This window comes from Myodes glareolus, chromosome 7 (assembly GCF_982192425.1).
Source record: "Myodes glareolus chromosome 7, mMyoGla1.1, whole genome shotgun sequence".
In the NCBI taxonomy this organism is placed as follows: Eukaryota; Metazoa; Chordata; class Mammalia; order Rodentia; family Cricetidae; genus Myodes; species Myodes glareolus.
The window spans coordinates 39,216,768-39,235,152 of record NC_142032.1 but is presented as its reverse complement, the minus strand read 5'-3'; the positions used below and the strand labels follow the sequence as shown (position 1 = coordinate 39,235,152).

Below are 18,385 nucleotides of genomic sequence, written 5' to 3'. Positions count from 1 at the left end.
AAACCCTCTAATTTGAGGTGAACCCAAAATAACACTGATGCATATGGAGCCCCCAATTAGCGGTTTCCATAAATAAGTCACTGTCACTGGACCTGATTCTAAAGCTACAGTTTCATGGAATGTTACAACCATGTTTTGGTGTCAAGAAGTTTTCAATCACTACTCTAGTGCCATAAAAAGACATCTAACAAGGGGTTGTCTCTAAATCCATTGATGTTCGAATATCATGGTAAAAATTTTAAAAAGCTATCAATTTCTCCTCTCCAGTGCTGTGGAGTGGAAAAAAATGGAAAGAACTAAAAATAAATCAGAGATTCAAGAAAGCAGGCTTCTCAAAGACACGAAAATGTGTATCCACAAAATAAGACAGGGAAAGAAAGTGAATCACAGATGGGGGGGGGTCTAAAGTCGACAAAAGCTTCAAGCTGCTGAATGTTCTGTCTGGTGTCTTCATTTACCAGCCCCCACTTAGACTCATCTCCCCTAAGCCAGTCAGAACACTTCCAACATTCTCATTTCTCATTCTGTCTCTCTCCTCTCTCCATTTGTCTGCCTGTCTGTCTTTGTCTCTCTTTCTGTACGTACATACATACATACATATGTACATGCATATATAAAGGAAAAGCATTTTCCTAATAACTAATTGAGCTTGTATTTCTCCTATGATGCACATGACTAGGAAACTGAATGGCAGAGTGATAAAAGACACTGGAAAACTGGAGCCATGGCACCAGAGTGAAATGAACAAACTCAGTCCAGGCTGAGGTCACCAGGCTATGCGACTTATCACAGATCACTCCAGCGCCTTTACCAGTTTCGTCCCCTACGAAATAGGCCACCTGCCTGCCTCAAAGACTCTTCTCTAGGAACACAGGAAATGCATAATATGGGGTTGTTTTTAAAGCAGTGTCATTAAACCTCTTCAACCAAAGGCATATGCACTTTATACGTGCTGTTTCTCTGTTAGGAGGAGTGACTGATAACAAAGGGACACTTAAGACAGCAGAGGCATGCCAAAACTCTTTGTCTTTTGATGTGATCAGAAAGATGTGGGGGGGGGGAAACAAAGCAGAATTGAAGTTCAGTAAATATAACACGATGTTTCAGATGAACCAAGTCTCCTTTGCTTCCCCAGCCATGTCTGTTCCGTATGTGATGACTCTCTTCTCTGTATTTTCTATTCTACCAGCAATGAGCCTGTCCACTTTGTAGCTCCAGTCCATTGTAAGGTTCTTCTAACTGATTGATCCAAAACCACCACCTTGGAGAGATATGAAATAGAGACTCAAAACTATAGAACTCTTGGGCGAGTCTTTAAGCTCGCCTAGTTATGAAAGCTGTGACTAAGTCAATTATACGTCATCCTTTAATTCCCAAACTGACAGACTGGATGAAAGTGACAGACAGCACTCGCAAACAGTTAATGACTTCAGGGAGTTCATTACAGATGGCTGGCAGGAGAGAACAAATTCTGAGCTGTTATCAAAATTAAACACCTGCCAATGAATGATTGGACCTATCAAGTGGCTAATCAGAAGAATCCCTCCTGTAGTCAGTCATGTGCTACATTATACACTTCTGGTGCTGTAGAACTCTCTGGATTTACCCTCTTGGGTTGCCTGTCAAGTAGACATATGACCAGGTATGACTGAGTCTTAGGAGAGTTAATTAGCACGACAAACAGAAATGGGTCTCTTTCTCCTGCTGAAACACTTCTTACCACTGTGGGGACAAAGCCACAGATCTCACAAGACATGGTGGCACTTGTCCGCAGTTCTAGCACTTTGAAGGTAAAAGCAGGAGCATTATGAATTTGAGGCTAACCTGGGTGTACAGGAAGACTGTGTGTCAAAAACTAAATAAACTCTAACATAGTCTCCAAAGGCCCCCATGACCTTGTCCTAGCTAACCCTCACTATAGCCTCATCTTTTCTTACTTTTTTAATTTGTTCCCCACTATAGCTTTTAGTGATTGTAACAACTGAAATAATCACGTTATAGAAGCAGAAAGGGTTTGAGGAGTCACAATTTTGCACATCTGAATGTATGAATAGTCGGCACATTGGTGTGGTGACAGATCTTAGCGGGACCATGGAGCAGAACAACACCGTCTAACCACGTGGCTGGGACATGTGAAGCAGCCTGGATCCCTTTGAGGGCGCAGTCCCAGCATCTCAAACCCTTCTGTTAGGTGGTGCTTCCCTATCAGTCAGTCACTTTTCTGTTGCTGCAATAAAGCGCCAGGGCCAAGGCAACTTCCAGAAGACAGGGTTTATTTGGGGCTTACAAGTCCAGATGGTTAAGAGTCCGTCATGGCAGGGACGAGGTAGCAGACATGGCAGCAGGAGCTGAAGCTCAAAGTTCACATCTTAAGTGGCAAGTAGGAAGCAGTGAGAGCATGTGGCATGTCGCTTTGACACCTCAAAATCCAGCCCCAGTAACATACCTCCTCTGGCAAGCCCGCAATCCCTAAACCTACCCACACAGGTACTGCTGACTGGGGACCAAGTGCTCCAACATCTGATCCTGTAAAAGATATTGTCATTCAAACCACTTACACCCCTTCCCACTAGCATCAACCTGAAGCCACACCTTTATGAGAGAGAACTTTAGGGATTCTTTTGTATCTAGACTACAGTGCTCACATGTTCCAGTCATTCTGCCCTCTTCTCCTTTCTCCAAACCAGGCCTAACCATGCCATTCTGTCTGTCCTTTCCCACCCTTACCAGTTCCAACCCTTTCTAATGCTCTCTCTTCTGCAAGCGTCAGGGAAAGCTCCATCTCCTCGGTTTTCCCCAGGACATCTCTCACCAGCTCCTCTACTTCTCTACCACTGACAGCTGAGGCTGAATGTCTAATCGATGTCCTTCTACTCCACTGGAGGCAAGGGGTGACCATACTGCATCCATATATCCATATATTCATCTATCCCTGACACCTACCACAGTGCCTACCACCGAGTAGACATCCACATGAATTTTCTAAATGAGTGAATGACAGATGGGTGGGCGGGTGGGTGGATGAATGGATGGACAGGCGGACAGATGATTTCTAGCTGATTTGATGCCAAGACCATGGAGTCAACCAGAATCACTTAATATCGAGAGAACATTTGGGGTATCCTTTCCTGTCCTCATCTGCACCTCCTTTTCTCTAAGCATGTATATCCATTGGCACTCTTCTTCCCGAGGGAGGTGTGAATGTGAGGTAACCCTGCCTTCTGATCCTCAGATGAAGGACTTTCAGGATCCTTAGACACTTTTTTTTTTCAAAGTAAGGGTACCACAATTAGCAGCCCTCTTGCTCATGGGAACCCCACATATCCAAGCCATAGCAGGTCAATGATAGAAAGGCATTCTCAAGATTCTTGCCCTGCTTTCCTGTGAAAGGAATTCTCACAATTGCCTGCTGTAGGGGAAAAGCATTGAAGGGGGTAATGGTGTGGGGTCCATGCTGCAGAAAGGCAGCAGGTGACATGGAACAGCCCTGGGCAGTATCCTACTCTGCCATTGCTTGTTGGCTGTGCAGATCTAAGTTTTCGACTCCATCTGGCTAAAATCCACGCTCATAAAATTAAGCAAATCTCTTGCCAGTAGGGTTCCTGCCAGCATGAAATGAAATAATATTCTTTCTATCTTATCTAGGAGTTGCTGATACTTCAATAATGAAAGTGATGTGTGCCATATAAAATGTACAAATGATAGGCAGAAAATATGATTACAACTGTCCCAGAGAAGAGTGTCTATTCTCCTGATTTTGAAAAGTTAGAACAGTCATCTTTTTATAGCAAGATATGTTTTCACACCCTTGTCATTTGGTGACTGACAGATACCTTTCTCTCCAGGACAGTGGGAGGAGTTAAAAATTGGTAGCTGAGGCCTAAGTGTGCATTGATTGATTGGGCATGCTGAAGTAAACAGTGCTTTGCTTTGGGAATGCTGCTTCCTATGAATCAAACTTTTGGCTCACTAGAAAAAAAGGAAAACTGTTTTTAAAGTTTTTTTTAAAAAAACCTTTAGCTTAAAGTAATAACCTAATTCCTATTTCCACTTGGGGGTGCCTGTTTCTGCCTGCTTCTGTGGGGGAATACATGTACATATATGTGTCTGTGTATATATGTATGTGGAAGCTAGAGGTCAACCTGGAGTGTTACTTCTCAAGAGCCGCCCACCTTCACTTTTTAGACAGTCTCACATTGGGACCTGGGACTTGCTGATTAGGCTGGCTAGCTAGCCAGGGAAGCCCAGAGATTCTTCCGTGTCTGCCTCCCCAGTGCTGAGATTGCAAGGCATATGCCACATCTGACTTTTACAGTGCTGGGGATCAAACTCTCGTCTTCAGTTTGTACAATAAGCATTTTACTGATGTCCACTTCTTATATTGATGCTGAAAAATGCATTGCTGAGATGTAATTTTTATCCCCATAAATAGTTATAACATTATAGTTTGTGAAGAAATGACACAGCAAATCCTTTCCAAGATATAGACAATGCAACCGAAGGCATCTTTAATAACAGAATTTGAGGTAGCAGTCATTAAACACATAACTATGAAAAAGGAAAATGGCAGCAAATGACTAAGTGCACTTCTTGCTTTACCCTGAGAGGTTCTGAGACATAAATTTATTTTGAAATGAACTATTTTGTAAACTGACACATTCAAAACAGCTAATGTTGGGAAAACATAGGAAGAAGTAACTCTGATTAAAAATAAATCCTCAGTGTTCTCTTGTATTCTACCATGTTCCAGCTGCACTGTAGGCTGACTATAGTAAAGAATATTGTGCTAGGTATTTTGAAATAGCTAGAATGGAGAGCTTTGAGTGTTACCACTGCAAAAAATGATTAAACCATAAGGTGCTAGATATGGTAAATACCTTGATTTTATTATTCCATAGTCCCTAGTGTATTGAAACATTACCCTATCAACTATGAGCAATTGTGTGTAAATTAAGATAAGCTATAACAAACACACACACACAGAGAGAGAGAGAGAGAGAATAGAAGTTGTGTTGAAGTGACTGATCTTGGTTTTCATTGCAGACTTATCAATGAATCTCTGAGGGACCAGCTGTTGGTGACAATACAGAAGACCTTCACGTACACTCGCACCCAAGCTCAGCACCTCTTCATCATCCTCATGGAATGCATGAAGAAGAAGGAACTGGTATGTCAGCCCTGTAGTTGGCAGGGTACCCTCCATGCTCCCAAATGTTTGCTTCCATCCTGTGCCCCCTTCTCCTCCGGACCTTGCTTTCACGGTCCTCCAGAGGTGCCACTGGCCCCAGAACTCATGGATTTTTGGGTGTTGGCTCCAATGACATGTGTGCAGCCAGGTTTGGCTCAGTTTTCCTGGTTTTGGTTCAACCCAATACTTCAGAATATCTCAATCAAATTAGCCAAGGAGAATATAAAATTGGTTTCCTCTGGGAATGTTTTGTGGAGGCTCTCTTGGGGGTGGGGTTCCACTTCACCTGTAAACTGAGAGTCACTGGATGTTTCTTGTCACCGCAGATTTAGTGATATAGCATCCACTAATATGCTCAGTAGTACAGATGGAGAATGGATTGAGTACCGTAGAAGCCCTGGAATATCTGTGGAAAGTTTCTGTAGTGTTATCTAGATGCGGCTCAAATGTTTCTTACATCAGTCCGAAGTGTACTCCAGATGTGGAGTAACCTGCAGAGACACTCTGGTAGAGAAACAATGCAAGCTAACACTAAGGAGCCTCTAATACATGCCAGGCAGAGAGTTGAGTCTTCCTGTCTATTAACACAGGTGATCTTTTCAACTCCCCCAGTAAGAGAAACAAATGGTACCTTCACCTTTCACTTAAGGAAGCTCGGGCTCACTTGCTGACCTATGAGAAAATGAGATGTAAAACCAGTGATGGTCAGTATTTTTATTCAGCAATTGTCTCATTCAAACTGACAAAAGTGAACTGCACACTCTGGGAAGATTCCTGTCAGGCTCTCAGAAAACAAACTATTCTCAAAGGCCAGTTGGGTTGGTGATGAAGGCAACCAAACATTTAGATGAAATAACAGGTTCAAAAAACAAGGCATTCTTCAGAAGACATCCACACACCCCTGTCAATCAAGGCTTCCAGAAGCTTCCAGGCTTGGGATGACAACAGAGAAACTGGAGACATCTCTAATTCCTGAATAATTCCTATATGGCCACATACATACCCTGACATCTGGTAGAAAGAGGCTAAAAAAAAACTGTTAGAAAAACTGTTAGAGTCCATGGCCATGAGACATGAGAGGATTTTCTTCTGAGTTCTGATTGTGTTTAGATGCCGAGGCCAAAGCTAATGATGAACCATGACTAGAATTTTTAGTAGCCTTGAAATTTTCTAGAAAGGCAATTCCAACAAAAATTCTAGGAACCGTTAGAGGTTATAAAACTAAATGATATTGGACGAACTTGCCAGGGTGTTTTATGAGACTGTCCTATATGATTCTGCTAGGTAATCATCATTTCATCATGAACTCCGAGGAAAAGGTCGAGTGCATTTCTAGGGCAGAAATGATAAGGGCTGAGAAGGTTGTACTTAATTGAAATGATTTCCATTTCTGAGGGACAGTGTGGACAGTACTCGATGCTTTACTAATGAGAGGAACACAAGGTGGTAGTTTCTCTTTGGGGGGAAGCAGAAGAGCAAATTGGGGCATCACCTCCCTTAGAGGTAAGGCACCCACTTAACAATCCAGAAGAGCCAGTTGGGAGGGTCTTGGTGTAAACTGATCTGCACTCACCAAACTGTAGCACACCGCATACAGAACAAACTGGGCACTGCAAGGGGAAATCCCTCTTCCTTCTTACACTTTAGCTGTTCTTTGACTTCCTTTCCAAGCTCTATGAGATATAATTTTCTCGGCAAATCTAACTAATTCAACTAAAGCTCCCAGTTCTACGGCTATGTAGCATCATTCCCCTGACCATAGCCTGTTAGCTCACACAGCAAAGAACATCACTAGAAACACATGCTTAGATGGGTCTGTTGATGTTTCCAGTAGTGGAAGCAGCCCTGTGCATTCTACTAGCTTCATCTAGTTCTTAAAATTCATTTCTCCTCTGCTTATGCAAAACCTGCTGCATCGTACCTCCAAGAAACCAGCAGTCTCCAGGCTGGTCAGGCACTTTCCCCTCTACTCACACATGAATTTTAAAGTTGGATTGTCAAATCTGCACGCATGAACACGACTAGATGGAAACAGCAGGCGCATTGATGACTCATCCCCTTGTATTCAACAGAGGCTGCCTTTGAGAAAAATCAAAGCCCATACACTTGTCCACTTGCTTCCCCCACCCCATCAAAAAATATCCTGATCTATGTCTCTTCCTTTTTCTCTGGTATCAGAGGAAAGGGTATTCTAAGAGGGTTCTCCCAATGTGGGCCACGTATCCACCCCATTTCATACTTCCTCTGCGATCTTGCCCTAGAAAGGGTGTTTGCTTTTTCTTTTCAACAATAACTTTCTTTGTTACTCCGCCTGAGGGGTCCACCTTTATTCCCATTTTGCCAGTCCCTCAGTAGCACCATTTTCCTCTCATCCTCAAACTTCTACATCCTCTCCTCTTTCTCTTCCCTTTCTCATGGCTTTTACCCATTAAAGCCATACCATGTGAAATTTTGTTATTTTCCTTTGTGTCATTTATAAGAGAATTTAAAATCGTCTACCATGGGAGATTACATCCATTTCTCCTTGAAATTCTGTCAAATTTTTCCTTTATGTGTTCTGAGATTATGTCCCTTGGCTCATAAGACTTTACAATTGGCTGTACTTCCTAGTGAATCATTGTCTGCCATTCTTCAACAACCTTATTCATTCCTGACAATGTCTCTGCCTTGCATTTCAGCTCAGCTGGTATTAATACAATTACATCAGCTTCTCTCAGCTCATACTTTCCTGGTAATGAAAGATTTCATGTCTTTTTTTTCATTTCCAATCTTTGTATACATTACTGTTAGGTACATTTCTCAGGATATATAGCTCTCATCTTTAATATCATTTTAATAGAGCTAGTATAGTAAGCTTGTCCTATTTGCATGTGTTTCTGAGCTGTTTGCCCTAAATAAACTTCTTTTAGATTTTATTCAGTCAATGAGACAGTGTCACCTGGTAAGCTTCCAAAAGTATTTCAACATAGTACCCCAATTTCTTGATAGTAACTCACACCTCTTGCTGGCTTCAGCAATAACCTGTTTGGATGTTATTCATAAAATTGTATTTCTGGCCTTAACCTCTCACCTTGTCTCCACAAGCATAATTGAAACTTGTTTAGAATGCCTTGCTTGGTTTCCCATTGTTAATTCAAATTTTTAATGTCTAGAAACATCAGTTTCCCCAATTCCCCCAAAGGCCCACCCTTACACCTCCATAACACACCACCTTCCTGCTCTCACGTCATTTTCTCAGTCCTGTGCTTCAGGACTCCCTTTTTCCACCAACACTGACACCACAGCCAAACATTGCCAAGCTGTCTTGGTGTTCTCTTGGCATTGTCTCTGGTGTCTGCCTGCTTTGCCTGGTTCCAGTTGCCACCATTCTCACTTTTCTTCCTTAGGATAACGTGGATTGTTTCCCCTGACTTGGGAGGGAAACCCTTTCCCCTCCTTTATGTTTTCTGCACACTGCTCTTGCCTTCACCTTTGGGGAGCCCAGTTCAGATTTTGTCACCTGCTTCCTTGGTGATCCTCATTATAGCCAAACTAATGGACCTTTTGATTCTAGGTGCAGCTGGGCGTGTCGCTACCACTTGATCACTTCCTTTAACCACCCTTCCTTCCATCGAGTAACTCAGGCTCCCAAGTTTCCAGCTCTTAGTCAAAACAAGCCATTCTTTCTGCTGTTGTTACCACTTGTTCAAAGCACATGCAGCTGAGAGCATCCGGTTGAGACATCTCATAACTGTTAAATACGATTCCAACCTGAAAGATCAGGGAATAGATTAATTACAGTTGCCTTGTGGCCCGTTTCTAAGATACGCATGGTGGAAGCCGTTCACACTGGGTCCCTTACACAGTTTGCTATGCGTACCCTCTAACTGTCTTTGTGATAGCCCATGACAGCCAGATACTTGACAGCAGTGGCAGGAGAGTAAGCCCGTGAGGTTGATTTTAACAATGACCCATTGAGTTGACACCAGGAATAAATGCATTTTGTTCATGATATTTCTCTCAAAGTATTCATACACCAGATTTTTCCCCATGAAGGCAAAATGCGATTCCACATTTATGTTGCAAGATAAAAGTTAAACAAAATACTAATGACTTCACATTCATTTATTGCTTTGTCCAAGATGGTTTCCTCGTACTACTTGATTAAGCTATTACAATTCAGAATATTCTGAATTGTATTCTTAACTTGAAATTTAGAAGATTGCAATTTCCCTACTTCATCACATGATTTTGGTTGAAAGTTTCAAGAATTGTAGTAATTATGCCACTATTATTTCTTACTCCTAACCTACAGTTGCGAGAAAAATGTAACTTACCAGTTGTTTGTCTTGACTTTTAGTTGTATATTGAGAATTTATTGGAGATCTGGTGGTTTAAAAAGAGGGAGTGGAAATCTCAATTACAGTTTATGATAAAATTAATTTAATATTGTTTTTTCTGAGTATTTGAGAGACTGTGTGAGGCACTTTCATAGCCTTTATGACTTGGGAGCATGGCTTTCCTTCTTCCTTTGGTTTGCTATTATAACTTCTGCTGCTTTAGGACTAGGTGTGAAGGCACAGCTACCTGGTCTCATCATCTGCATTCCACACCCTCACTCACACCCTCCTTCTGCCTTGCTCTGATTACTGCTGCTCTATGGAAGCCTGCCCTGGTGATCCACTATCCCTGCCTACACACTGCATGGACTGGTAGATTTCCATAAAGAGCAGAGAGCATTTATACCAGGCATACTCTGTATGTTTTTGCTCCCCAACAACGCTGTAAAACTAAAGCCATTCTGAACTTCTCAGCCACAGAAAAACAAGCCATTAATAGTGAAATTACCTGGTGCAAGTGAAAAGGAAACACGGAACACGCAACAAACCCGCTTAGTTTACTAGAGCGGGCGTGTATAGGCCTGATGAAGGTTGGTGTGGAGAGAGGGAGAAAGAGGGAGAGGGAGAGGGAGAGGGAGAGGGAGAGGGAGAGGGAGAGAGAGAGAGAGAGAGAGAGAGAGAGAGAGAGAGAGAGAGAGATGAAGACTGTGCTTCCTGCTTTCCTGCTTTTTAAAAGCTGCCTAGCTCATGCGCACAGGGGGTTGACATGAGTACGTCATATACAGGTGACGGAACTCATGCATGCACGCTAGGGCTCATGCTGCTGCACACACATAGATGATGCCACCATGCTGCACATGGGTCACACGGGGTCCTTTAAGATTCCTGGTGTCATTAGGCACTTCCGCCTGAGGGCTTGTCCACACATGCGTGGCCCTGGAACCCGGAAGTGTCAGCCATGTTGTGTGACTGAATCATTACAAACAGAACTTCACCAACCGATAGAGTTGAGCTGGTTCCTTGCGATAACAATGCCAGATTCTCCTTGCTTACACACAGAGAGAATCGTATCACTCATTTGAATATAAATTATGGTGATGTTTTCCTACAGTTCAGTCTGAAAATTCATTCATTCTTCATGAATGCTTCCTCGCAACCAAACTGACCTTCTTACTTGTTTTAATTTCCTAATTTCCTACATATTTTCATATGTGGAGCGTTTTCATTTACCATATTCAACACCAGGTCCTCCCTCCATCCTTCCCTTCTTCTTCCCCCTCCACACACACACATACATCTAGATTCCATTTAACTATTAATTCCCTTATCTATAGCTCTTATCTTCATTGTAATATATTCATGTATAATAACTATATATATATACATGAGCATATAAGTGCTTAAGATCTAATTTAGACTCACCCATTATTCTTTTTTTCCTACACTCACTCAGCCTAATTGTGCACGGTGCCACAGTATATACATAGCAGATACTCAATAAATATTTGTTTACTGGATTACTGAATGAAAAAACTCAGGTGGGGAATAACATCTGAATCCACATAGTTCATAGATCTCTGCTAACAAGAGCACATCTTCCTGGGGAGTTGCAGATTTGATTTCTGACCTAGATTTGATGCGGGCCATCTGTTTGAGTCTCTTGACCTGTGGGCAACCATCTAATCTGGTGACTGAGGAGCGAGCTCTAGCAGACAAACCCAGATTCTATCCGGGCTTCCTCACTGGAGCGGCTTACCCAGCACTGTCTCTGGGGATCTCAACTTTAAAACAAAGTGACAATAATCTCACTAGATTCTGCAATCTGTTTTATTACATTGTAACCCAGAGCATGTTTTGATTTTTTTTTAAACTCAGTAAGACAAACATCCGTCTACTAGAAGATTAAGGATTCCCAGAGGGCTCTTCAAGTCCAATACCCCAACCAAATGAAAAGCTAAAATGTATCCAGATGTTACATGTCTTCTTGTGCTCTACAAAAGAGTCCCAGCCTCTAGGGATGATGACTCTGCCCTAGACACTAGATAAGACAAGCGAGGACTATTGTCTATGCCTTACAGATGAGTCTCTGGATACCCAAATCACATCATCATTCCATGCAGCAAAATTAACTGTTTCTGTGAGGGCAGAAGATAGTGCTAGCATTCAAGAACACATCTATTTAGGAAAATGAGGATTCCTCTACCCTTCTTATCAGGGCTTCACTAAAGTCAAGCAGGCATGACCTCTAAAGCAGTCTCCTCTCTTACTGAAGATAGGTCTGACTGTTGACAGAGGTTTCTGTCCCTCCCGGTCTTAATCTTACATTAACCCATAATTCTTATCTGTGTCAGCCATGTGACTTGGTACTTTTTAATCAGTGAGGCATTCTCGTCTTGATTTCTCTGTGTCTGGGTGACGACTGCAGACTGATTCTTTCCTCTTCCCAGAATTCTTCTGTTCTCATTGCCCCACCTCTACTTCCTGCCTGGCTACTGGTCAATCAGGGATTCATGAAAACCTATTGTTTTAATAAATAAAGTGACAGGGAACAAGACCATTGTCCCACAGCATCTGACACATCTCAGAAAAAAACCCAAATCCCCAAATGTTTGTTGCTTACAAAAATAGATGCAAGCAAGACATTTATATTATTAACAAGGATGGTTAGTGTATCCTGGAAGATTGGAGCCTCAGTATCATGTGACTACTCCCAGGGACATCAGTACTTCCACGCAAGGTTGTTGGGAGAGTTCAGGGTCAACATGTATAAAGAATGTCAGCAAAGTGTGTGGCTCCTAGGATACATTCAGTGTTAATTTTATTAGTTATTTGATGTATCACTGTGGGGACTAATCAAAGTATATGCCCAGATATCTCCTTTTTCCCTTGGATTTTCCCCAGTCCTAGATAAAATTTTTAGGGAGTAATGCTTTGACACCAGTGACCTGCCATTGCATCATCATGTCCCCTCCTCTCACTTCCTCATCATAATAGATGAGTTACAAGAAATATATGTAACCTCCAGATGACAAGAAAAGAAGCAAGCCAAACAATGTCTCTGCCTTGCATTTCAGCTCAGCTGGTATTAATACAATTACATCAGCTTCTCTCAGTTCATACTTTCCTTTGTTAGAGAAGAACCAAACCAATAACTGAAAGACAAAGACTTAGAATGGCCAAGGTCTGGAATTTGACTTTGACCTGCTGACAAAGCAACTGATCACCTCTACTGCATGCAATGTTTTAAATAATTAAGGCATTTCATTCAGGCTCTTACCTACACTGTGTGATTTTTAACAACACATTCACTGTTGTGGATGCCTCCACACATTATTTGATTTTACAGATTTTGTAATCTGTAAAGTCAAGCATTAGAAACCCCACAGCCACAGGAGAAGACTCCACTCTGTAACGGAATGGACACAGTGCTCAAACAACCCAATATTGTTCTGGTCCCTATTGACAGAAAATAGATCCTCAAAAAGAAATAAATAAAATAAAGCTTGCTTTTCAGCACAGAGCTAAATCCTAATTTTGCATATACTTTGGACATGAGCATTTGATTTTTAGAAAAAACTTACAATTCCTTTCTAATTTAAGCCATCCTGGTCACATACAAAAACCCCTTTTACAATCATGCAGCTTTATTCACATTTTACATCACTTTGAGCAGGCTACAAATAAAGAAAAATTGTTCTTTCCCCGGCAACAGGAAAATACAACTTAGACCTTCTTAACTTTTACCACAAAATTGCCTCACTCTTCTCACACAAGGAGATATTTCCAGTTTTTCATTATTTGTGTGTGTGTGTGTGTGTGTGTGTGTGTGTGTGTGTGTGATTTTAGCTGTGAGTAGCTTTAATTCCTTTGAAGATCTGGAAAACAAGCGATTTTGACCTCATGTATATGAGTATTTTGTGGATGTATTCCATTTAATTTACTCATTGTTAAGCACTGTAGTGTGAGACTGACAAATGAGTGTAAGTGGCTGCTACAAGACTCTCAGTTCAACCTCTGTATATTTACAGACACTAAGGCAGGCCTGTCCTTACCCCCACAGTCCAAAGCACTAGTGGTTTATGTTTTCTTACACTGTGGTGCTCATACCCCTGTTTCTCATATGCCCTTCAAAAAGAAGGCAACTGTGGCTTCCTTGGCTGTCATTATACCCTGGCCCAAGGAGAAACTGCTACCCAAAAAACATAGTCAAATATCTACTAAGTGAACACATTTATTCATGTTATGAAGCTAGTCAACACCCTCCGTGTTTTCTGGATGAAGCCACTGAACAACCGTCTTACCTTCAGAACAATTTCTAGTAGCTCACCCAACCATGTCATGTGGCCTGGAAATCTCCCACTAGTCAGAATCACATTGACCCTGGCGTTGTCACCTCTCCCTCCTCCAACACACGACACAATCAGAATGACTGCGTTTTAGTGTTTTAACTTAAAAATGAAGCAGACATATCTTAGCTCTCTGCCAGTTAATTCACCACAGTATGAATCAAAGACTTCAGAGCACTGCTGATGCACATCGTCAATTCCAACATTAGAAGGCAGAGGCAGGGGGATTGCATAAATTTCAGGCCTGCCTGGTTTACACAGCAAATTCCAGGTCAGCCCAAACATGATAGCAAGACTTTCACAAAAGAAAGTTACTGTCAGGCAGTGGTAGCACACACCTTTAATCCCAGCACTCGGAGGCAAAAGCAGGTGGATCTCTGTGAGTCCGAGGCCAGCCTGGTCTACAAGACAGGACAGCCAGGGCTGCTACACAGAGAAACCCTGTCTCAAAGAAAACCAAGAAAGAAAGAAAGAAAAGAAGAAAGAAAGAAAGAAAGAAAGAAGGGAGGGAGGGAGGGAGGGAGGGAGGGAGGGAGGGAGGGAGGGAGGGAGGGAGGGAGAGAAGTACAAGAGCAAGTTCTAGGACAGCCAGGGCTGCTATACTGAGAAACCTTATCTCGAATAAAACCAAGAGAGAGAGACAGAGACAGAGACAGAGAGATCCTGAAACCACAAGTTCATCCACAAACTTATCCTGTTGTTTGTTTGTTTGTTTGTTTGAGACAGGGTTTCTCTGTGTAACCCTGGTTTTCCTGGAATTCACTCTGTGAATCAGGCTGGCCTTGACTGCCCAGTGCTGGGATAAAAGGTGTGCACCACCACCACCCGACCAATATAATCATTTTTAGCAAATCTTAATTGTTTGGAACTTTCATTAAGCAAAAATAGCCACTAAAAGTGTCCAGAAATGCTATTCCGAAACATATTGCTTTTGTATATTTATGAAAATCCTTGAAAACAGAAATACGCAAGCCTTGCTAAGCCCCTCTCTATTTGCTTACAGATAGATAAATCCTGCAAAGAACACAGTCATTGACAATATTCTGAAAATTAACCCTTATCAAGATCTTAGAGGCAGAAAGAGAAGAAACTCAACAGAGACTCAGATAGGTCTTGGACAAACCATCTCTGCCCTTCTCAAAGTCCAAGTATCACCACCGAGAAAAGTGGTTCTCAACCTGTGGGTGGCAACCTCATTGGGGGTCACATATCGGACATTCTGCATATCAGATATTCACATTACAATTCATAACAGTAGCAAAATTACAGTTATGAAGTCGCAACAAAAATAATGTTATGGTTGGGGGTCACCTCAACATGAAGAATGTATTAAAGGGTTGAAGCATTAGGAAGGTTGAGAACCACTGCTCTAGACTCTGAAGATACACTCCCCCAACACACACCATTTCTCTGACTTCATCAAGAGAGTTAGTCATTTTCTTGGTGGTCCTGTCTAATTATTCTCCTCAAGAAATAGCTCAGTCATCATGATAAGCATGAATAAGAAGTCAAAAAGGGGGGGTGTGTCAATAGTTTACTATATAGACCCAATCCACTGGAAACACTTTCAGTGAGTCTCCCTTGCCTTCCTCCTGGTGTATGATGGGATATGGCCCCTCCTTCACAGCTTCTTCCACTAAAATAGAACTCAAAATGGTAAAAGTAGGCAAGGCCGCTTCCCTGCCCACCTGTGTCTTCTGAACTGACTGACGTCAGAGCAGGACTCCTAACAGGTAGGTCAGGCTAAGCATCTTCCATGCCAGGCTAGGATACCTCTCCTTATTCCCCAGTTGAAGACTTAAGTGACCCAAGGGATGCATTTCTATAATGTGTTTTCCTCATTAAGTCCTCTCAAAACTTCTCTGTGTCTTTTTGTTAAATAATCCCATCCCAACACATAGAAACTGAGAAAAGATTGTAGGGCCAGCCTGGGCTATATAGGGAAACACTTGGCTTCCCCCATCACCTCTCCCCACCCCTTTCAAACCATCTAATCACCTTTGCGCAGTCATTAACATGAATTAAAATTTTCAAATCGTAGCAACTGAAATTCCAAAATATTTCTGGTTCTCTATTTCTTCCTGGTTCTCTCAGAAATTAAAGCATAGATTCTAGCAATTCCCATCCCTAAAATTTACTGGAATTCCAAAGTGGAAGGTTCCAGATGCTGGACTCAGTGCAGTTTCTGTCTTACCTAAGCAACATCACCAAACCCCAGGAGGTGGCAAGTCCCTTCCCAGTACAAACTACCCTGGAGTAAAACTCCATGCAATTGAGTCCTAGACTCCTTGAAATTCAGAACACCCGTGACTTCCTATTACTTGACTACTTCATACTTTCACTCTGCCTGACCCAAACACATAGGGCCTCTCCTACAGAGAGCAAGCCAGTTTGTTGTGACTTCCAAACATTATCTAGAGTAAAGCTATGCTCAAGAATAATAAGGAACTCTGCACACAAATCCATAAAAATTGAGGGTACTACCTACTGTCCTCAGGTGTAGCAAAAATGTAGAAGTGTGGAGGATTCTGAGCAGGGCTGGAGCGGGGGAGGGTGACTGTGTCTGGCCACTTGATGCTGACAATAATAATTACATTGTTTTTCTAGTTATAAAAATATTCAATCATAGAAATACATAAAATAAAGGTAATAAATGAGAACCTTAAATAAATATCATTATTACATTAACACATTTTTCTATTAATAGTTTTTACATAATTGAGGTAATTGTTTACATATATTTCTACACCCAAGGAATTTTAAACTTAACTATGTGCATGACTTTTTCATGACTTCAAAAATGTGATTATAATTAACAAATATTTTTCAGAAATCTGCCTATTTGTAAGAGCCAGAAAATCATTAAAACTTTAATGAACAAAATTGTCTAATAGTGCTTTAGTCAAATATCTCAGATTGAAGGTTACCAGGAGGGACTCAAGACGACGTCTGGAGGCTGCAGATACAGCTCAGCAGTCCTGGGTTTGGGTCTCAGCACTCTCAGCAGGTGGCTCACAACCATCTGTTAGTCCAGCTCCAGGGGGATCTGACTGCCCTCTTCTGACCTCTGTGGGTACTGCACACATGGGATGCACATACAGAGGAGTAGGCACAGACACATATGCATAAAACTAGAATTTTTTCAAAGACAACATCTGGGAGACAGTTAGTGATATGGGTCTGAACCACAAGCACAGACATCTGGGGAGCACACTCATGTGTCAGCCTTGCAGAGTTGTCTCTGCGTTGTTCCTTCTCACTAGTTTAAAGCAACAAAATGTAAAGAATAAAATAGGAAATGCAGAGATGGTTCCGCATGCACAGTGCTGTCCGTGTAAGTTCAGATCCAGAGCAGCCCATACAATCCAGGTATGGGAAATAGAAACCCTAGTGCTGGGGAACAGACCCAGGCAGATGGCGAGGGTTTGCTGGCTGGCTCTTATAGCCTAAACAATGAACTGTAGATCCAGTCCAAGACCGTGCTTTTTTTATTTAAGTTTTTTGAGAATTTTATATGTGAGTACATTGCCCTCCAACTTCTCTTGTATCCCTACTACTATTTCTTCTCAAATTTATGACCCCTTCTTCAGTTGTCATTGTTACACACACATATGTAAATACAACATGCTGAGCCCATTCAGTGGTGTGTGTGTGTGTGTGTGTGTGTGTGTGTGTGTGTGTGTGTTTGGGGCTGACCACTTGGGATGCTGATAACTTATCAGGAAGCTTATCACTGGAGAAAGCTAACTCTTCTCTCAGCAGCCGTTGGCTGCCCCTAGCTCTTCATCTAGTGACAAGGCCTTATAAGAGTTCCTTTATTCCCATTGGTTTGTCAGCTGATGTTGTCATTGTGTTGGTCTTGTTCAGGCAGCCGTGTGGTTGGGATTTCACAGGTACATCTTCCCTGTCATATGCAGAAGACACTATCTCCCAGAAGACATCCTGGTCCTCTGGCTTCCCAATCTTTTGGCCCCTCTTCCACCTTGTTCCCTGAGCCTTAAGTGGAGGGGTAATGTTGTGGAGATATCAGTTAGTGTTGCGTACTCCAGAGGAGTGGCCCTGCCTTGAAAAATCAAGTAGGGGTAATGGAGGAGGAGACTCCACTTTGGCCTCTGACCTCCACATGTGAATGCATGGGCAAGCTTATCCCTCTCATGTACATGGACACCAAAAGAATTCAAATTGAAAAGTGGGTAGTATCATGTGCAGTTATACTAGCCCTGGGGAGGGAGATGCAGGAGAGCCTGAAGTTCTAGGTCATCCTTGGCTACACAGTGAAGTAGAGGTCAGTCTGGGCTACAGGAGACCCAGTCCCGAAAGATAAACAATCTGAGAACACTAACTGAAGGGTCACCCTGAGAACGATCTGTGTTTGACAGACAAGCAAACAAAGGCATCATCCCATCCCCAGCTTTGCACAACTGAGGGACAAGTGTGGATGTGAACCTAAGCAGAACACAGGCTAGCAAGGGCTCTCTTCAGCCCCACCTCACTGGGATGCAAAGTTTGCCTGCTGCAAGACAGCATGCAAC

The 18,385-nt window shown here is 42.3% G+C and overlaps 1 protein-coding gene across 27 annotated transcripts in view; it reads left to right on the top strand.

Moving 5' to 3' along the window:
- Trpm3 (transient receptor potential cation channel subfamily M member 3) overlaps nucleotides 1-18,385 on the top strand; it is a 522,878-nt gene that overhangs the window by 330,096 nt on the left and 174,397 nt on the right. For all 27 annotated transcript variants that reach the window (XM_085693719.2, XM_085693715.2, XM_085693717.2 and 24 more), the window contains one exon: nucleotides 5,044-5,167. In XM_085693719.2, coding sequence (XP_085549845.2) covers nucleotides 5,044-5,167 — 124 coding nt within the window. The remainder of the gene's footprint in view (nucleotides 1-5,043; nucleotides 5,168-18,385) is intronic.